At 40.7% G+C, this 22163-nt stretch overlaps 1 protein-coding gene and 1 long non-coding RNA gene across 2 annotated transcripts in view; one reads left to right on the top strand and one right to left on the bottom strand.

Annotated features, from left to right (window-relative positions):
• Positions 1-11698: 11698 nt before the first annotated feature.
• On the bottom strand, positions 11699-12128 carry LOC112811127 (cytochrome c oxidase subunit 6B1-like). The gene has a single exon (XM_025855040.2). The coding sequence runs from the start codon at positions 12098-12100 to the stop codon at positions 11840-11842; it is 261 nt and encodes an 86-aa protein (XP_025710825.1). The 5' UTR covers positions 12101-12128; the 3' UTR covers positions 11699-11839.
• Positions 12129-20942: 8814 nt separating this feature from the next.
• The window catches only part of LOC141374874 (uncharacterized), a 43563-nt gene continuing 42342 nt past the window's right edge, over positions 20943-22163 (top strand). Inside the window, exon 1 of the long non-coding RNA XR_012382041.1 lies at positions 20943-21022. This is a non-coding gene — a long non-coding RNA (uncharacterized lncRNA). The remainder of the gene's footprint in view (positions 21023-22163) is intronic.

The raw sequence follows: 22163 nt of genomic DNA, 5'->3' as shown, positions 1-22163 counted from the left end.
CAGACCACTTTCTCTGAAACCACCACTGGCTTCCTCACTGGCTCTCCTGGATCCAGACCCTTGCTAATCTCAAAAGGCAGAAAAGTCTGGCTCTGACATATTATATACACAGTCAAAGCCTTGAGTCATTCAAGGCATTGGCCTTGAAATTTCAAAAGCTTAATCTTCTACCTTCACAGACTCTTGAACTCTTTCCTGCTTAGAGTTTCAAAGTCTATTTTTCTAACTAAAAAAAAAAAAAAAAAACACCAAAAAACAAAAACAACCCAAAAATCTGTGTTTGCTTCCATTCTTTTCTTGAGGCAATAAAGGCAAAAGAATTAGTAGCCTGAGTCACCTGGGTGGCTTAGTCGTTAAGCGTCTGCCTTCAGCTCAGGTCAGGATCCCAGGATGCTGGGATCGAGCCCTGCGTCAGGCTCCCTGCTCCACGGACAGCCTGCTTCTCCCTCTCCCTCTGCCTGCCGCTCTGCCTATCTGTGCTCTCTCTCTATGTCTCTGTCAAGTAAATAAATAAATAATCTTAAAAAGAAAAAGAATTAGTAGCCTAAAGGGTGAGTGTCAGGGAAGGGATAGGGCTAACAGGAAAGATGGAAAGAATGGATGGGAAAAGAGGAAAACGTAAGTTAATGTTCAAAATACTGTCCTGCCACATACATGTGTTACTCTTCTCTCAACACAACTTCTCAGGCGGTTGTCAAGCATAAGGAGAAGGAGCACCTGGGTGGCTCCGTCGGTTAAGCATCCAACTCTTGATTTCGGCTCGGGTTGTGATCTCAGGGTCCTGAGATCAAGCCCTGCACTGGGCTCTGTGCTGGGCATGGAGCCTACTCAAGATTCTCTCTCTCCCTTGCCTTCTGCCCCTCCCCCTCGGCTCACTCTCTAAATAAATGAAGGAAGAAAGGAAGGAAGGAAGGAATGAGGATGTCCAAGAATTGTCCAAGGAAGTTGCACAGACCCCGCTTTATTTGGAGAATACTAGTCTAGACCCATGGAAATATGGTTATTGTAATTTTCATTTGTGACCATGTCCAGATGAAAACAAGACCTTGCCAATCTGACTAAATAGAAGGGATCTTTTCAGGCAAATGGAACTGAAACTTATTTCCCAACCAAGAGTTGAATAGCAACCTGGCACTGATTGAATAGGAAAGCCCACTGTGGCTACAGCTCTGCGGCCCTTTTGCTTTGCCTGTGAAGCAGTTCTTTCAGATACAGATGGGGTGCTGGGACACCATTTAAGCAAGATTCATGTAAAATGAAATCCATCAACATGACATGACAAATCAGAGAGCAGAATCAAGTAAATGGTACTGCTGTGCTTCATCTAAATTGCAAAAGAGAGGAAGAATGGGGAAAACAGTGTAATTAGAGGCATTTAAACTCTTGTAGAAGGAACAGCAAAACTATACTATATTTGAAATTGTAGTGGGAACTTGAAGTTCTAAGGAGGTAGGGATAGGAATAAAGGAACAAGGAGACACGTAGAATAAAAGGAAGAAAGTACAATGGGCACTCAGACTCAGAAAAGTATTTGATCAGACACCTCAAAGAATCAGAGAAGGAACAGCAAAAAAAAAAAAAAAAACATTTCTCCTAAGTACAGTGAGAGATGTAAGATTGGAGAGGAAAAGAATGGGAATTGGCGGGGGGAGGGTTTGACAGGGCACGAAGAAATTTAGTGGAAGGAGAGTGAATATTTATAAGAGATAAAATAAAAATTGATTTTTTTAAGTAAAAATATTTTCATGGTACAAAGTCCCTAGGCATGCCATTAATGTTTAATTTAGATTATACAACTTTATCGCTCTCACTATGTATTTTTCTAAAAATAGTTTGAAAAGTGCTACCCAACCTTCTTGACCACAGTTCAGAATACAGTTATGGAACCTCATATAGTTCCAGAGAGTTTCTTCTCCTCAAGGTTAATTTTGTTCTCTACCTGCCAAACTGAGAAAAGAAGCATGAGTTGTTTCTTCATCAAGGAGCAACTGTTAAGCCTGCTCTAGTTCTTGAAGGAGAGGCAAACATAAGGATGTTTCAAGTTTCTCCTATAAAGGTTTCTCCTTGGGGCACCTGGGTGGCTCAGTTGGTTAAGCGTCTGCCTTTGGCTCTGATCATGATCCCTGAGTCCTAGGATCGAGCCCCACATCAGGCTCTCTGCTCAGGGGAAGCCTGCTTCTCCCTCTGCCCCTTACCCCGCTCATGCTTGTTCTCTCATGCGCTTGCACGCTCTCTCTCTCAAATAAATAAAATCTTTAAAAAATACATAAATAAAGGTTTCTCCTTGCACAAAGGATCTCTCACAATTGTGGGTTGCTTTATGCTCTTAGAGCACTTGCAGATGACTGACTTCATTCGAATTTTGGTGAATTCTATCATAAAGGGCATTTTCCATATCATGTGTTTTTACATACTGCTTTTCCACTATCAAAACCAATAAAACAGGGGTGCCTGGGTGGCTCAGTCATTAAGCATCTGCCTTCAGCTCAGGTCATGATCCCAGCGTCCTGGGATCGAGCCCCACATCGGGCTCCCTGCTCGGTGGGAAGCCTGCTTCTCCCTCTCCCGCTCCCCCTGCTTGTGTTCCCTCTCTTGCTGTGTCTCTCTGTCAAATAAATTAAAAAATCTTAAAAAAGAAGAACAATAAAACACTAGACCTGGTTAATTCATTAGTTTCTTATACCCTAAATACTCTCAACCTTTCTTTGTTTCCACTCAGTTTTGCCTTTTTCTTTCCTTCTGATTAGAGAGTTCTTATGCCCCTGGTCAGTTCTGTTGATGCTCTAAATTTCTAGTCTTTCACTTGGCAAAGTAACACAAAACCCAGAAAACCTAGAAAAAGTTCACAATGGGATAGATATCTGGCCCCCTAATATTATAGTCAACTGCCCGGCACTTCATTGGTATTGTGAGAGCCACTGCGGCCATTTGAGGTAGTCAAAGGGCATCAGGGGCTATCAACCAAAGTTTTAAAGCCAGGCTAGACCTGACTTTGAACCCTGGATTTACCACTCAATAGCTATATGGCATCCTACATAAAGTGGTGATATCAACTTGCTACCATTTATAAAGTTTCTTTTTTTTTAAGATTTTTTTAATTTTTCATTTGACAGAGAGAGGGAGAGAGGGAGTACAAGCAGGGGGAGTGGCACGCAGAGGCAGAGGGAGAGGGAGAAGCAGGCTCCCCATCCAGCAGGGAGCCCAATGTGGGGCTCGACTCCCGGAACCCCGGGATCATGACCTGAGCTGAAGGCAGACGCTTAACCGACTGAGCCACCCAGGCGCCCCTCATTTATAAAGTTTCTAAGTGCACTACAGTTCCTGCCACATAATAGACATTGAATGAATATTCATTCCTCTCCCTTACCTCATAGAAGGACTGTTGAAGTGCTGAGTCACACACAGTTTACGTGACAAGCGCTGGGGCTTGATCTCCCTGCCAGAAATAGAGGTGGAAACTCTACCCTCAAACCCCAGGGTAATTGTGTGCGCTGCTGAACTCTGACCAGTCCACCAAGCTTGCCGAAACCAGGGCATCTGCTGACACCCAAGTGGATGACATAATCTCCCTTGGGCAGGTCACGAGGCACCTGGATCCCATAATCCCAAAATAGCCCAAATGCATACTGTATTCCAAAGAAGACCATCCTAATTAGCCCTGTAAGTACACAACAACAAATGCAGATATCACCAGCCAAACAACATGACTCAAACCTTTTAATTTGTTAATATGGGACAGACAAGTTTTAAGAGTTTTGGCTTTAAAAAACCTACCCCCTGGGGCACCTGGATGGCTTAGTCAGTTAGGAGTTCTGGGATCAAGCCCTGCTTCGGGATCACTGCTCAGCGAGGAGTCGGCTTCTCTCTCTGCCCCTCACCCCACTCATGCTCTCTCTCTCTCTCACTCTCTCAAATAAATAAATAACATCTTACAAAAAAAAAAAAGACCTACCCCCATTCTCCTTTCCTAAATCTCACCTATGAGGGGCTCCTAGACCTCTGCCTCCTGTCTAGATCAAGTTCCCTGCTTTCCCACTTCAGCACTTAATCTTAGGTCTCTAAAGTCTTATTATTATTATTATTATTATTACTTTTTAAACAGCACATAAGAAAAATTAGTGTCAGCCTTTGTGGAAAAGACTTGGCCTTTCTTCCTCTATAGAAGAAAGTAAAAGCAAGCCCCTGTGAACATAACAGGACAGATGTTGATTCTCCGCACAAAGAAGAGAACCACACTGGGAGAACTGGACTGGAAGGTAGGAAGAAGGTGCTTTGACAGTACAACTGATGTCCGAGACAGAGAGTGGCTAGGTTTCCGTGAGGACACAGGGTACGTCTACTGGCCAAATACTGCACTAGCTGCCAGAGATGTGAAGATGAATGGAACACGGCCCTCGTCCTAAGGACTTCAAAGCCTAGTGGAGGATGACAAATGAAGCACATAGGACAACACATCATGATTGCGACGGATACTAAGAAAGACTGAAAGTGAAAGTATTCTAGGTCATAGAGGGGAGCAGTCAACTGTGATGCGGGAGGGATGAGGGTGGAACAGGACACCTCACACAAAGGGTAGTCCTGATACTAATTAGGTTCACCGTGTTGGTTCTAGCCAGCCGTTATTTTTGTGAAAACGAGAAAAATTACAGCTTATGGACATTTCTGGTCTGTTCTAATTCTTGTATCTTTTCTTAATGATCTTTTCACTTTATCCATAAATTTATATTTTACAAATATATATGTGTGTCTGTGTGTGCATTATATACATGTGTGTGTTTGTATGGATATGTATGCATGTGTTTGTACATAGATATATTAGAAATATTGTGTTTTCTTTTATGACTCTCGGTTCTATTTCTCTAGCCTATGTTAAAAGTGTTTAAATATGCTTGAAGCTATGCTTCTCCATTGTAGATACTAATGGTAACTTCTAAATAAGTTGAAATTGGAGTCAGCATGCATATATATATGTACATGTACCCCTATTAACACTAATCCCCCCAAAATACCTACTTTCTTTCTTCCTTTCTTCCTTCCTTCCTTCATTCTTTCCTTTCTTTCTTTCTTTCTTTTCTTTCCTTTCTTTCTTTCTTCCTTTCCTTCTTCCTTCCTTCCTTTCTTTCTTTCTCTCTTTCTCTCTTTCTTTCTCTTTCTTTCTAAAACTTGCATCTTTGTTGTCTCTTCTGTGTTTTCTTCACCATGTTTGTTGTCAGCATCAAACAGCCTGTAACTCGGCAACATTAAAAGAAACACCTGGAGAAGCTCAGCATTGTGGGCTTAGCATGCAGCCTCTGTTCCTGCTTTCACACCTCCACAGACACTGCAACTTCCAGATAGGTGTGCACTTTGGAAAGCGCTGCTGTCTTTATTGTGAGAAGCCCTATGTCCTGCATTGCTCTCTTGATAGCTCCAAGAGTATTTTCCGTTAACAGTAGATTTGCCGGAGCTCTCAGCTTTGACCTGTTGAAAGCCGTTCCTGAGTCACACTGATCTAAGGAGAAGGCATTTATCACGTTCATATGTTCATAGGACGAGAGCCTGAAGTAGTGTAACCTGATAAATATTCCTTAACTGGACCGAAGACTACTTTCTGTGCAGCTCAGGAAGGACGAAGACTACTTTCTGTGCAGCTCAGGAAGGACGAAGACTGCTTTCTGTGCAGCTCAGGAAGCCCCCTCTGTAGCTGCTGCTACTTCATTCCATAAGCACCCCTGGGGAGTGGGGCAGCCTGCGTTGAAGCTTACCTCACATCTCCCTAATCTATAGGCCACAAAAGCACTTTGCAAACTCTAATGCATTGCGCAAATGTAGAGTATTGTTGCAATTATGTTAGAAACAGCAGCGCATTAAAGACTGAAGTCTTCCTTCGTAGATCACACCTACTCCTCATTCCTTTATCACCATTTACGTGAACTGCCTTGAACTAAGTTACCTTGTTGTTCCTTGGAGTCCTTAAGAGCCTACCTATGTGACTGCAGAGGACCCAAAGGAGACTTCAACTTTTCAGGGGTGTTTCTTTATTTAAAAAAAATGATGAACTTTAATTTTGGATACATTGTTTTCCTATCATCTGTGGGTTTGTTTTTTTTTTTTCTGCACTAAAAATATCTTCAACTTAAAAGAAAATTAAAAATACCCCCAAGCACAACTGCATATGTGCTAAAACATACACAATTAATGTCCAAGGAGCAGGCACCCAATTCTGCTGAATCAACTGGCTTCTAACTCTCCCACATTTACCTTTTTCCCTCTAAAAATGCTCCTTCCCTAATTTTTCTTAGTATCTCCTCCCCTATTTATGGTGAGAATACCCGCCGTGCTTACAGGAGCATATTTATAATAGGCAACTGAAAATGATAGGTACTAGATGCAGACATTAAAAAGACTAAGCTGGGATGCCTGGCTGGCTCAGTCATTGGAAGATGTGACTCTTAATCTCGGGGTCGTGAACTCAAGCCCCACACTGGGCCTAGAGCCTACTTAAAAAAAAAACAAAACAAAATAAAATATTAAATAAATGTTAAAAAAAGAAGAGTAAATCTAATAACAAACTGTGTTAATGTAAACATGAAATTTTAATAGTGGCATACTGAATTGTGTATTATACTATGATTAAAACCAGGTAAATATTGTATACATACTGTGTGTGTGTGTGTGTGTAGAGGGGGTTGTATAAAATTATGAAGGAATCTGAAGAAACAAACGATCACTATATAGTAATATGGCAATTATGGGTGGCTTTTAAAAAATCCCTTGTAGGGGCACCTGGACGGCTCAGTCGGTTAAGCATCTGACTCTTGATTTTGGCTCAGATCATGATCTCAGGGTCATGATCTCAGAGTCCTGAGATTGAGCCCCCCGTGGAGCCCTGCACTGAGGCTCTTTTTGGACTCCTCACTGGCCAGCCAGACAGCAGGAAGTCTGCTTGAGATTCTATCTCCCTCTCCCGCTGCCCCTCCCCCAACATAAATAAATCTTTAAAAAAATTCCTTGTAACAATTTTAAGTCTGTTTAGTAATAAAGAAAAACAAACGTCCTTACATTTATATCTTTATGGCATTGAGTTTTCCTTTGCCTCCCCTTCTTTTAACTTTGAACTTCCTTTTGTGACAGTCACTTCTGCTTTTCTGGCATGTGCTCAAAGGTTCAAATGCTAGATGGTAGGCTTCTTCTGTTACACATTCTAGCTCTACTGGATGGCTTCTTCTGTGTAAGCTGAAAATGGGGTCAGTACACAGATCCCCGGCCCTTCCTTAAATTTCATTTCTCTGAAGTGTGATCCGTACTGTTACGCACCACAAAGATCAGCCTTGCCTCGTGTTCCCTGACACCCTCTTGCTACCCACCCTGTGTGTGCAGTGAGGAGACTCTGCTAGGGAATGTCCTCTTTAATCTCAGCCCTTCATTTCTTTCCTGGGTGGCCCAGTCTTAAATCTGTATTGGTGCAAAATTAAAAATCACTTTCCTGATTCGTTCCTTTGGCCTATCCCATAATTCCTCTTAAGTCATCAAGCTATTACTTTTTACTCTTTTACGGCATACTTTGTCCCTTGTGAGTCATGCTCTGGGAACTTTCTGCTTGCTTAGAGATAAGATTTGACCAAAAATCTGAGAACTTAGAACTACTTGTACTTCCCAATTCCCAGTAGCTTCCATGTTACTTTTGCAAATGTCATTGTTAATATATAATCTCTATATGTATATAATATATATGGATGCCAAAGTATGTGTCAAAAATATAAAATCATGCATTAGAATGATACACACTGAATTAACAAGAGGGATTTTGATATAATGACAAACACGGACATGGAAGAGAAATACCGGCAGTCATTAGCATAGGGGCCCTCAATGGATTGGTAACACTTTCTTTTTTTTAAAAAAGTGGAAGAAAACACCCGTCAGAATGGCTAAAATTAACAAGTCAGGAAACAACAGATGTTGGCGGGGATGTGGAGAAAGGGGAACCCTCCTACACTGTTGGTGGGAATGCAAGCTGGTGCAACCCCTCTGGAAAACAGTATGGAGGTTCCTCAAACAGTTGAAATTAGAGCTACCATTTGATCCAGCAATTGCACTACTGGGTATTTACCCCAAAGATACAAATGTAGGGACCCGAAGGGGTACGTGCACCCCAATGTTTATAGCAGCAATGTCCACAATAGCCAAACTGTGGAAAGAGCCAAGATGTCCATCGACAGATGAATGGATAAAGAAGAGGTGGTATATATACACAATGGAATATTATGCAGCCATCAAAAGGAATGAGATCTTGCCATTTGCAACGACGTGGATGGAACTGGAGGGTGTTATGCTGAGTGAAATAAGTCAATCAGAGAAAGACATGTATCACATGACCTCACTGATATGAGGAATTCTTAATCTCAGGAACAAACTGAGGGTTGCTGGAGTGGTCGGGGGTGGGAGGGATGGGGTGGCTGGGTGATGGACATTGGGGAAGATATGTGCTACGGTGAGCGCTGTGAATTGTGTAAGACTGTTGAATCACAGATCTGTACTTCTGAAACAAATAACGCAACATATTTTAAGAAAAAAGAAAAAGAAGAAGATAGCAGGAGAGGAAGAATGAAGGGGAGTAAGTCAGAGGGGGAGACGAACCAGGAGAGATGATGGACTCTGAAAAACAAACTGAGGTTTCTGGAGGGGAGGAGGGTGGGGGGGATGGGTTAGCCTGGTGATGGGTATTGAGGAGGGCACATTCTGCATGGAGCACTGGGTGTTATGAACAAACAATGAATCATGGAACACTACACCAAAACAAATTATGTAATATATGGTGATTAACATAATAAAAAAATTTTTAAAAAATACCTAATTCTGAAAAAAAAAAAAAGTGGAAGAAACTATGTCACAATGTTAAGATCTGATAAAGCTGAAAAGTGGATCTATATTCTCTGTATCCAAGTGTGTGTTCCCACATTAGTCTCTATTATTGCCTACATGCATGAAATATTTCACAATTTTAAAAATGTCATTGTTAAAACTTTTTATTCCATTGTGCTGGTCATTTAAACTTCTTTATTGATATGTTACAGAAAACATCAGTAAGAGAATTTTGGAAGAGGAGGGAACCCATACAAAATAGAGAGTTGAGAGATGTAGGTTATAGTTAATGGATCAGGAAACAAAGTTACATATGTTGAGAAAGGTACAAAGAGGAAGTAAAGTAAGTTCATTACCTATAATTACACTAGAGGAATTAAAAATAGTGAGGCAGTCATATTGTGGGGGAGGGTGTAAGTGAACTAAGCACTCATCTATCAGAATGGGAAGGAAACCCACAGATAAAGTCTGTCTGATAAATGAAGAAGTGGCAATTGGACCATATTACTGAGAGATAGGGAAGTAATCATGCAGAAGAATTAAGAACATTGTTAGAAAGTTAAACTTGGTTGCTTCTTTCAAGTCTGAGTCTAGGGTTTGGGTGGAAAGTAAAGGGGTGGGGTAGGGCTGGGATGTAGCAGCAAAGCATTCTGATCTTTTGCAATAAGCTCTTCAGCACCATTGATTTTTTTGTAAATGTGCACATGTACTGCTTTGATTTAAAAGATAGCACAATGTTAAGACCATTGAACCCAAGAAAATGTCCCTCCCTTCAGTCATCTGATCAAGTTAGTATTTACTTCTTAAGCTATTTTGCCTGCTTGCTGATAAATTATTTACATCTTCATCCTTTAATTGGTATCCTAGAATGATCCTGTTTTTCTTTCTCTGTTTCTTTTCTTTCTTTTAAAAGAATTTGTACCCTCTGCAAACATTTTAGCAATGATTTCTCTCTACAAAAATTTAAAAACTATTTATCCATTTATGGAAAGCTTGTTTCTGATAAACTATTAAGTGAAATAAGGAGGTCACCTCCAATTCAACTGGCTTAAAACATGCCTATGACAAACACAAAGAGGCAGAAAGTAGAACCCAGAGCTGGAGGCATGGGGATAGAGAGTAACCGCTAATGGGCTTTTGAGAAGGGTGGGGTGACGAAAATATTTCAGACTTAGTGGTGATGGTTGCACGTCTTTGCGAATACACTAAAAGGACTGAATTGCACACTTTACAGGAGTTAATTTTATGGTACATGAAATATATCTCAAAAAATATGCCTATGAAAAAATACTACCAGGGCATAAACTAGAATGATAGTCATGCAATATGTAGGGAGTATTTTTTCTTTTACTTCCCTTAAGCTTTAGTAATGTGACATCACCTTCATAATTTCAGAAATATTTTAAAGTAACATCATTAACATCAGTGTGTGGTATCATCTCCTTGTGTCTAACTTTTCCTCCTAATTCACTGATACTTTTTGTTTTTTCGTGCACTCTTATGTGCATAATTATTTGCATTTTAATCTATTTTCTTTATAGCTTGAAATTTGGTGTTACTCTCATTCTTGTTTGACTTTTTCTTTGTCTTTTTATCACCTTGATGCTGCCAAATCTTTACTTATAATTTGCTTTTTCTGCTCTTTTCTTCACTCACTGTAACACTTTGCTTTGCTACTTTTCTTGAGAGCTCTCCCTGACATACATATAAATGCTTTAACCAAACTGTGACTTTGTGAAAGAGGAGCTAGACTTTCCTGCCTTGAATCATTCCTCAGTCCAGTCAAAGCTGGCAGGTAATCTGGAGGAAGGGGGAAAGGAGCACAAGGAAAGTAAGAGGAGAAGAATACATTTATTGAGCCCCTTCCATCTGCCAGGCTCTGTACATGCATTTTCTCAATCCTCCCTCAAGCTGGGGAGGCACTGTTACCCTCTCCTTTTCAATGCGGATCTGTGACTCAGATCACTTAAGCAACTTGCTCAAGGTCATGCAGCTGGTAAATAGCAGAGGCAAGTGTCAGATCCAGTTCTGCCTCCGTTCAAAACCAGCACTCTCTTGCCCTACACCTTTTTGTTGGGTTAGGTTCAGTTCTATTGAGACATATTGCCAAGATGGCCTCCAACAGTTGTACCAACTTACACTAATGATCAGTGAATTTTCATGTTTATTGGCCACGTATATATTTACCATTAGTAGATTTTCTGATGTATGTTATCCATTTACATAATTTCCTCTCTGAATGTCCTGCTTATTCCCTTTTCCTGCTCTCCTACCATGTTATACATTATTTATAATTCTTATTGATTCGTAGCACTCGATCTCTATCATGGCTAAGGATTCTTTATTTTCTATGCTATAACTGTGATTTCCTAGATTGTCATTCACTTCCCAATTTTGTTTATAGTACTTTTAAATATAAATTATAAAACATATAAGTGTTCACGTTTTACCTGGTCTTCTTTAAAGTTACATGTTTAATATTACTCCAAAAAATGATTTTACCACCCTAAGGTTATAAAAACATTTCTGTAGATTTTGTTTTTAGTAGTTTTATAATTTTTTCTTTTATTAAAAAGTGTTCAGGTCCTTAATCTATCTGGAATTAAGCATATGATATGAGAGGAAATGAACATTACTCTTTGTCCTAAACAATAATCAGGTGTCCCAAATCAGTTCATTCCACTTTATGTACTGAATTTGTATGCCCCCTTTATGGAATTCTAAATGCATACACACAGCATACATAGACTAAATTGAGATACACACACACACACACACACACACACACACACACACACACATCTATCTCTAAATTTTCTAGTCCATTCCATTGATTTTCTGCCTATTCTTTTTTTTTTTATACTTTTCCAACGAGTATTTATTATTAGTTAAGCCATGATTCAGAATCCCAGGGTGGGGATCACCATGCACCCAGGTCCCCCTTCACCTCCCTGGGAGAAGGAGGGAGGACAGAGGAGAGGTGAGTGAAGCCAGTTTAGATCTTCCCAGGAAACGTGCCTTCTGCCCGCCGGTCGTCCCAGGTTGATACCCAGGATATGGGGCAGAGGGACTTGTACACACAACGGTACCATTCACACATGGAGACATCACCCCCTTTAGCAGTCATTGCCTTCTCACAGCGGTGGAAGTCCAGGTAGTTCTGCCAGCAGTTCCTGGTCTGCTTCTGGTTGGGGAAGCGGCTGTCAAAAGGGTCAGTCTGGTAGTTCTTGATTTTGGTCTTGATGTCTTCTGCCATGGTGCTGATTCTAAACACACCACAGCAGCGCCTCTGCCTATTCTTAAACCAGTAGCATGCTGTTAATTTTTGAAATTCAGTAGAACAAATCCTATCCTCTTACAATATCTTTTAAAATAATAAAGAAGCCCCCCAAAATCGCATGAATAAATAAGTAAATAAGTAAATAAATAAATATTGCACCCAAAGATGCTAAATGACTTGCTCAAATGCATGTATCATTAGAGATAGAGTTCAGAGAGCACTCTGTGTCTTGAGTTTAAGTCATTTATCCATTTATTTAACACATTTTTCCTGAGCACTAACTATATGCTAGAAGTTGTAACTTCTGAGAAGCCAGCAGTGAAGGAAACAAACAAAAAAATCTATGCCCTCATGGTGTTAATACATATTCAACATTATTATTCATTCTCAAATAGATATATCCTCCTTATACCTCTGCTAAGTTTCCGAATTTTTGCGAAATACATCTTAGTTATTATTTCAGCATTACTAAAGGAGTTAGTCTTGCACTTTATATTTCATAGCCTCTTTTTCTTGCATATAAAAATTTTCAAAACTCTACAGTTTCACTTCTTTTTGTTTTTTAATGCAAAGTAATAATCCCTTCTATATCCAAGTTTGGTTTCTAAAAACCTCTTTGTAGAGAGCTCATTGTTAAGGAGCTTAAGGCTTTGTGAGGAAAAAGGCTTTGTGAGGAAATCAGGTCATAATTAAACTAGAAAAAAATACATATTTTCCTTAAAAATATATTAAAATAAAATAATACATCTAGCATGTATTACACATCTGAAGTTAGTAATTAATTTCCCTTCACCATTTTTTGCTTTGGGGGACCTTTCCAGAACTTCTCTTTTATGAAATTTCAGCAAGATGCATACTATTTTATTTTATAGCACATGATATTCATGATGAGTCTTTTCCCTATTAGTTTTGATCCCTACATTTTAAATTTTATCACTTGGAGTAATTGGCTCCCACTCTCTAGTCCCAAAATGACCCTAAAGAAAGTCACTCAACAGTAGTTGAATAGAATTATACATATTTAGGATCTGAAGTTGTACAGATCTGGATTCAGGATCAGCTTTGCCTCAGAATCACTGTTTGACCTTGGGCAAGTGAGGTAACCTCTCTGAGTTAGGTTTCTCCATCTATAAATTGGTGAGAATAATAACAGTGCTTCATAGATTGAGAAAATTAAATAAGCTGAATATATAAAGTTAACAGTGTTTTTCACATGACACATGTTAAATAAATGTTAGTCAATGTTTTTATTGAGATGGTTGTCAGTATCCTTACACTACAAAAAATAATGGTTCATTTGGGTGATAGAAGCAGGGGTATCTTTTTTTTAAATTTAATTTTATTATATTATGTTTGACACCATACATTACATCATTAGTTTTTGATGTAGCGTTCCATGATTCATTGTTTGTGTATTACACCCAGTGCTCCATTCAATACATGCCCTCCTTAATACCCATCATCAAGCAACCCATCCCCACACACCTCTCCCCTCTAAAACCCTCAGTTTGTTTCTCAGAGTCCATAGTCTCTCATGGTTCGTCTCCCCCTCCGATTCCCCCTGTTCATTTTTCCCTTCCTACTGTCTTCTTTTTTTTTTTAACATATAATGTATTATTTGTTTCAGAGGTACAGGTCTGTGATTCATCAGTCTTACACAATTCACAGCACTCACCATAGCACATACCCTCCCCAATGTTCATCACCCAGCCACCCCATCCCTCCCACCCCCACTACTCCAGTAACCCACAGTTAAGAATTCCTCATATCAGTGAGATCATATGATATTTGTCTTTCTCTGATTGACTTATTTTGCTTAGCATAATATACTCTAGTTCTATCCACATTGTTGCAAATGGCAAGATTTCATTGTGTTTTATGATGGCTGCATAGTATTCCATTATGTATATATACCACATCTTTATCCATTCATCTGTTGATGGACATCTTGGCTCTTTCCGTAGTTTGGCTATTGTGGACATTGCTGCTATAAACATTGGGGTGCACGTACCCCTTTGGATCATTATGTTTGTATCTTTGGGGTAAATACCCAGTAGTGCAATTGCTGGGTCGTAGGGTAGCTCTATTTTCAACTTTTTGAGGAACCTCTATACTGTTTTCCAGAGTGGCTGCACCAGCTTGCATTCCCACCAACAGTGTAGGAGGGTTCCCCTTTCTCCGCATCCCTGCCAACATCTGTCGTTTCTTGACTTGTTGATTTTAGCCATTCTGACGGGTGTGAGGTGGTATCTCGTTCAGTTTTGATTTGGATTTCCCTGATGCTGAGTGATGTTGAGCACTTTTTCATGTGTCTTTTGGCCATTTGGATGTCTTCTTTGGAAAAATGTCTGTTCATGTCTTCTGCCCATTTCTTGATTGGATTATTTGTTCTTTGGGTGTTGAGTTTGATAAGTTCTTTATAGATTTTGGATACTAGCCCTTTATCTGATATGCCATTTGCAAATATCTTCTCCCATTCTGTTGGTTGTCTTTTGGTTTTGTTGACTGTTTTCCTTGAAGCAGGGGTATCTTGAGGATATTCATAGAAGTAAAGGCTCTAAGAACCGCCTGGGAATTCAGGGGAAGCAATGGGGTTAGACCTCATGGATATTGGCAGTCATTCATGCACTAGAGGCATCCTGGGAAGAGTCGCTGACCTGGGTCATCTTGGCAAGCTCAGGGATCCCATAACCACCGTGACTCAGCAGCCCTCCATCTTCACCACTCCGTTTCTATTCCTACTCACCAATTTCTCAACTCCCCTGTGAAGACCTTTTGATTTCAGCTTACCCTGGTTTCCGCTTGTTCATAAGTGTGCTTGCTCACCTTTTCTAATAATGCAAAGCTTCAACTTATTCGCAACTCATCAGTTCCATGTGAGATTTCTAGGAGCTAGAGTTCGCTTGATCTGATGATATCCCTCTTTGCATACATGTTCTATGCCAAACCATCTCATAGGCCTTCGACACATCTAAAAATTGTTTGGGGGCAAACACTGAGGTGGGAGAACTGGAGGTTGAGGGATTAGGCAGGGGTTGGATCAGTCATGTGGTATGGAATATGCCTACGTTCCCAGTAGGAGTCACAGGCTTTGTGATTCTCCCAAAGAGTTGTGTGGTGACTCGCTTCTCGCTTCTCCATAGCTATACTTTGAATAAATTATATCTAATCTATTCAACATAGCCAAAAAGTAATCTTCCTTCCATCTGAAGGAAGTAATTAATTTCCCTTTTCCATTAGTTGTTTTATTATTTAGGTTGGTTTCCAACTTGATATAAAATGGGGAAATTTTTTTTAACGATTTTATTTATTTATTTGAGAGAGAGAGAATGAGAGATAGAGAGTACGAGAGGAAAGAGGGTCAGAGGGAGAAGCAGACTCCCTGCTGAGCAGGGAGCCCGATGTGGGACTCGATCCTGGGACTCCAGGATCATGGCCTGAGCCGAAGGCAGTCGCTTAACCAACTGAGCCACCCAGGCGCCCCTAAAATGGGGAAAGTTTTAACTCAGAGGATCCAGTCAAGGATTAAAAAGTAGATGCCCAAACCCAGTCTGTCCTCCTATATTACTTTGTTTCTTATTTTAAAATTATTCCCTGGGGGCACCTGGGTGGCTCAGTTGGTTAAGTGTCTGACTCTTGAGTTCAGCTCAGGTCATGATCTCAGGGTCCTCGGATAGAGCCCCACATTGGGCTCTGTGCTCAGCATTGGAGTCTTGGGATTCTTTCCCTCTGCCCTTCACCTGCTTGCACTCTTTCTCTCTCTCTAAAATAAATAAATAAATCTTTTAAAAAAAATAAAATCATTCCCTGTTTCTTTCCTTTCTGACCTCCAGTAACTCTAAATTTGAGGGATCTATTGTGATTTCAATGACCTGTTTCTGGTTTATATAATGCTTGGCCCATATGTGTATGGTTTATTTTTAGCTCCTCTAGGCTTACTTTGAACTCCTTTTACTTCCTTAGATTCTCAATGTTTTACTTCCTTAATCTCAGGACTCATGTTACTTCCTCTTCCTCTATCCTCCTGTCTTCAATAGCTTAGGCACTCTCCACAGGGCTTCTCATCTCCTTTGGGCTTCACCTCCATGGATTTCCGTGGAACCCCTTTCCTCCTACTTCTTCCTGCCTCTGTCATTGAGCTCATAAAGTTTTCTCCTCCATTGACTCAAAACAAAGGTATCTCTGCTGGAGTACATAATCTTGCTACTCTTTCCTCAGCAAAGGTTCATCTTGGCAATCACTGTCCATTTTTTTTTATGCATTTAATTTTATCTCCACAATGTCCTGAAATTCGTCTTCTTGTTTTTATCTAGCCTCTTCTGCTTCTGCTTCTTTATCTCCTATTTCTCTTATGGAATCAGTTAATTCCCTGGCATTCAAAGGGCAAGTGATACCAAACATTGCCTGCATTAATTTTCTAGAGCTGCTATAATAAAGTACCATGACTGTGTGACTTCAACAGAAATTTATTTTCTCGTAGTTCTGGGGGTTGGAAATCCAATAACAAGATTGGTTTCTTCTGAGACCTCTCCCTGGTTTGTAGATGACCTCCTTCTCCCTGCGTCCTCACATGGTCTTCCCCTCTTTGTGTCTATGTCCTAATTTCCTTTTTTTATAGGGACAACAGTTATATGGGATCATGGCCCACCCTAATGACCTCATTTGGATATTACCCTTTTAAAGACCCCATCTTCAAATACTATAATATTCTGAGGTACTGGAGGGTTAGCACTTCAACATATGAAAATTTGGGGGAGGGGGACATAATTCAGCCCTTAACAGTGCCTATTCTTTAAAATACAGATCAACATTTTTCTCCTCCATGAAGTTTTCTGACCCCAAAAGCCCACAGTGACATGGTCCTTCTAGAACTTCTGTGGAAGTTATTATCCCCTACCATCCATCTGGTAATCAGTCATGAGCTCTCTTGTAACATCTCTTGTTTTGCCATATTAAGTTATTAGGTATGATTTGTGTTGGTAATTTCTTATGTTCTATTTCCTAAATAGGGTAAATGAAGATGAACCATACCTCTCACTCTCTGAATCACCATGAAATCAGGGCCAGTACTTTGCATGTCATTTGTTCTCAATAAGTAAATTTGACAATTTTCGTCAATATTCTCCCACTTTAGATTCTTCTAAATTCAAACACCTTAAAGCTTGTCATTAATTAATTATTTTCAGTCAACTAAAAATATGTTTTCTTTGAGAAGGGGCCCTGTTTGCCCAAATTAGCCAGAACCCCATCAGGTAGGACAGGACAGTGATGAAACATGGTTGGGGCTGGTTCTATAGGGTTCAAAAACAACTGAGATTACTGGTAAGGTCGGGATGGGGTCAGTTCGGGACAAGGTCCTTAATAAGACCGTGGTCAGAGCATGGGTGTTGGGGGTCCATTTGATTGGCGAGGTGAGTATGGAACAAAGGACACGCCCAAGTTGCAAGTCAGGCTTTTGTTAGTGAAACAAGAAGAAAGCATTGCTAAGGGAACAGCACCTAGGGGTGTGGGTGTTGAGAGAGAAACGCTGTCTCAATGCTCAAGTGCTTAAGAATCCCTTCACTGACAGGCCACACAGTTGGAACAATGACCCATGTATAAGATGTCATCTTTCTAGATGGCCCAATGAGTGTGGCCTTTCAGAGATCCTCAGTTTCTATCTCACCGGAGTCTTGTTCTACTGGTGCCTCATTTCCCCCCCCCCACCAAATGGCCCCCAAAGACCAGAGGGCTTGAGGCCTTTTCCCATCAGGCCACATCAGCATCACTAACCATGCTCGCTCTGCAAGCAACATGTAACGTCTTTCCCAACAGAACCCTTGATCCTTGTGGCCTTTCTTTCTCAAATCTCGTCATCCAAAACCATTTCTAATGTTTTTAAGTTTATTAAGCATTTACTAAATGTTAAGCGTTATGATAAATACTTTAGAAGCATCTTTTCTTTTTCTTTTTTAAGATTTTATTTATTTATTTGACAGAGAGAGACACAGCAAGAGAGGGAACACAAGCAGGCGGAGTGGGAGAGGGAGAAGCAGGCTTCCTGCGGAGCAGGGAGCCCGATGCAGAGCTCGATCCCAGGACCCTGGGATCATGACCTGAGCCGAAGGCAGACACTTAGTGGCTGAGCCACCCAGGCGCCCCTAGAAGCATCTTTTCACTACAACCCTCTGAGATAGTATATTGGTTTTCTATTGCTAATATTCTATAATAAGTCATCACAAAACTAGTTGCTTAAAATGACATTAATTTATTCTCTCACAGTTTCTGTGCATCAGGAGTCCAGGTACAAGTTAGCTGGGTCCTCTGTTGAGGGTCTCACAGGCTTAAACAAGGTGTCCTCTGGGGCTGTGAACTCATCTGGGGCTCTGGTCCTTTTCCAAGTTCACTGGTTTTTGGCAGAGTTCATTCCTTGCAGCAAGGTGACCAAGGTCCTGGTTTTCTTGCTAGCTCCCAGCAGGGGACTACTTTCAGCTCCAAGTGGCCACCCTCAGACTCGTGCCATGTGGCTTCTCTTCTCATGAGTTGTTTGATTTCTTCCACGGCAGTAGGAGAGTCTCTCTGAGGCTTTACCTTCTTCTAAAAGCTATCCGATAGGTCAGACTCACCTAGGATTATCTCTCTTTGATTAACTCTAAGGCAACTGATTAATAACCTACTTGCAGGAGTGATATTTCATCATACTCACTGGTGCCACCCAATACTTGCAGGGGTGGGGCATGCACACCACAGGGCAGAAATCTTGAGGCCGTCTTAGAATGCTGCCCACCACGTGGAGGTACCACTGTGACACCCCAGATTACGGATGCAAAGCATAGTCACACAGCTTATAAGTGGCAGAACTGTAAAATTCCAGGCATTTGGATTCCCAAACCACTGAAACCAGTGTATGAGGCCATTTTTATTAGCTTGACTTCTGCCTGCAACATTGTGCTTATCCCTATTTCTGCCTGTAATATTGCATTTGTTCTGTCCACGTCCAACATCATTCTCATGTCTCTCATAAAGCCTTTTTGATTAACCAAGTTGATGTGGACCACAACTAACCATCACATCTCTCATACATTTTCAAAACCATCTGTCAGTTAAATATTTACAGGACACACTAAGTATCAAGAACTAATGTTCTGTGTTTATGCTAGAAACATATTGACTATTTTCTATAACTGACCGGTGTTTATCAAACTTAGCCTAAAGAACACTTTATCCCTAGGCATAGTTAGAAATAAAAAAAAATAAAAGATTTGTTTCCACCCCTCAAAAAAAACCTACAACAAATGATGTGCCCTTTGCCCAAGAGATAAACTATACTAGAAACAGTGAAGTGTCTTTTGGGAGTTGGACCAACACCTTGTAGTATCAATGTAACTAAAAACTCTAATTCAAGCTAAATGTGTCCAGGAAAGTTGGTCCAAGAGTCTTGATTTCTAATGCAGTGGTTCTCAAATTTGAGTACCTTGGAATCAACTGAAGGCTTATTGAAATATAGATTTCTGAGCTCCCTCCCCAGAATTTCTGTTTAGCAGGTCAGTAGCAGGGCCTGTGGGTTTGTGTTCCTAACAAGTTACCAGTTGGGTCTGGGGGCCACACTGAGAAACACTATTCTGGAGGAGAGAACAAATAGAAACTATAGAATAGCTAGTTTTAGCCAAAGATTTAGAGGCATCCTTTTTTAAAGCCATTGTTACTCTCCAACAAAGGACAGGCTCTTTAGTGAAAAAGGGAACTTTCCATGAGTAGAAATAAGCAGAGAGAGCACCTGGGTGGCTTAGTTGGTTAAGCCTCTGCCTTCTGCTCAGGTCATGATTGAGTACAGCATCAGGCTCCCTGTGTGCTTTCTCTCACTCTCTCTTTCAAATAAATAAAATCTTAAAAGAAAAAAAAAAAAAAGAAAGGCAAATATTGGATGATTGCTCAGAGGGGAAATGGTAACTGATCACTATAATAAGGAGTGGTGTCCTGGGTCCAATCCATGAAGCCCGGGTTGACCTGGGGGAATTGGTAGGGCAGAGGGAGGGGGAGATGGGATTTTGCCAGGACACAGCATCCGAAAGAGAAGCCGAAGTGCTGAATCAAATGAGCTTGGCACTATCTGGAAGAGCATTTTAACTCACCAACAAGAATGAGAAATTAGAGCAGTAACTAGGAAGCAAATATTAGACCAAGCAAGGAATACCAGACCTACATCATTCTAGAAAGCATTATGTGGCTTATAACTGAGGGGTAGGTAGAAATGAAAAATCAAAGCAGAAGGAGGGGAACAAGGCATTTCAGGATGATAATCCACAAATGCTCAGCATCCCAAAGGGTGGCCCTATTGTACAGGTCTAGTCAAATATTTCCAGACTGGGACAATGGGTGGAAGATTGATTGGGGGGGCAAAGAGCAATCACTGCACAGAGCGGAGTTGTGCTGGGATTGCTCCTCAAACCCAACTGAGCACCAGTCACCAAGGGGAACTTTTAACAATACCAGATCTCAGAATCCCAGTGAGTTTAGGATCAGCAATGCAGGGTCACATGTACTGGGAGAGAGACAGGAATCTGCCATTCCCAGCCATCTTCAGGTTTGTAATTCACTAGCCCTAATGATCTCCATCAACATTAACATTTGCTAGTCATCCCTGAAGCTCTTTCACAACAGGACACTTGGTCCTGTGAGTTTTTAATCCTTAAGCAATTCCATCCAGTCCTCTTGCTGAGAACACACTTATTTTTACAAGCAGGCCACGGAAAGGAAACCAGTGTGCTTCTACTTTAACTTTTTTTTTTCCTGTATTGAGCTGTGAGGTGATCATTTTATTTGCATAAAAAAGGACTTCTGCTTTTAAAATGAAAGGTTTGAAAACAACTGGGGAATAGTGGAGGAAGGAATGCCAGTCTTTGAAGACACACAGACCAGGTTTGAATCCCAGCACTGCCACTTCTCTCGCAGTAACCTTGGGGGAGTGCCTTCATCTCTCTGAGTCTTGCTTTTCTTATCGGTGTGCCGAGAAAAATAGGCCAAGCTTTCCGAACTCTTTGAGGTCACTGTTGTATTCCTAGTTCTTGGCACATGGGAGTTCACAAAAAAAAAATCTGCTGAATGAGCTAATAATTTATATGTAGACAGTAGCACAGCACCTGCTTACTAAAGGGGAGTTAGTGTTCTTATTACTGCAAGCGACCCCAGCCCCCTCTTTTTTTTGGACTCCTGCTCAAATACTGCATGTGCCTGACTTCACATTTCAGAAAAAATCATTTGAGGAGGTATTGAGATTTGGATGTGGTACAGTTGAGACGTGGCCAAAGGGGACTTTATTTTGACCTATAACTTTTGTAATTGTGGAAGGGAAAATATATTCATGTATTATTTGTCAAATGGGGAAAAATAGAAAAAATTTATTTATTTTTTTTTAAGATTTTATTTATTTATTCATGAGAGACAGAGAGAGAGAGAGAGAGAAGCAGAGGGAGAAGCAGGCTCCCCGCTGAGCAGGGAGCCCGATGCGGGACTCGATCCCAGGACCCTGGGATCATGACCTGAGCCGAAGGCAGACGCTTAACCATCTGAGCCACCCAGGCGCCCGAAAAATAGAAAAAATTTAAAAGTAAACTAAAAAGCTCCCTCACATCACCCCATGAATGGTCTGCCAGCCAGCTTAAGGGTTCTTCTTGGATTTTTTACTTAGAGTCACACACACACACACACACACACACACACACACACACACACACACACAAACCAGGCCCTCAGCTTTCCATCTAATTAACATTTTCCTTTTCATTAAACAAATTGCCTTGAACCCATCTTCTACTGGAGAAATATGTTTAGCTCTTCTTAATTCAACTGTTGCCTCACCCTCTGCCATCTGAGCCCCTTATCATGTTCAGAACAATTCTGATTAATTTATTTAAGTCTTTTATCTTAAGGACTCCAGTTACAGCTCTCTCTCAGTGGTGTGTGCTATTGTATGCGGACTGGCCTGAGAGTGGTCTCTCTGTCTCTCTTTTTTAAAGATTTTATTTATTTATTTGAGAGAAATAGAGAGAGAAAGCACAAG

Source organism: Callorhinus ursinus, unplaced genomic scaffold (assembly GCF_003265705.2).
Source record: "Callorhinus ursinus isolate GAN/ISIS: 27379988/994484 unplaced genomic scaffold, GSC_fseal_2.0 scaffold2, whole genome shotgun sequence".
Lineage (NCBI taxonomy): Eukaryota > Metazoa > Chordata > Mammalia > Carnivora > Otariidae > Callorhinus > Callorhinus ursinus.
Note: the sequence above shows the minus strand (reverse complement) of the source record. Positions and strands in the feature narration are given on the sequence as shown.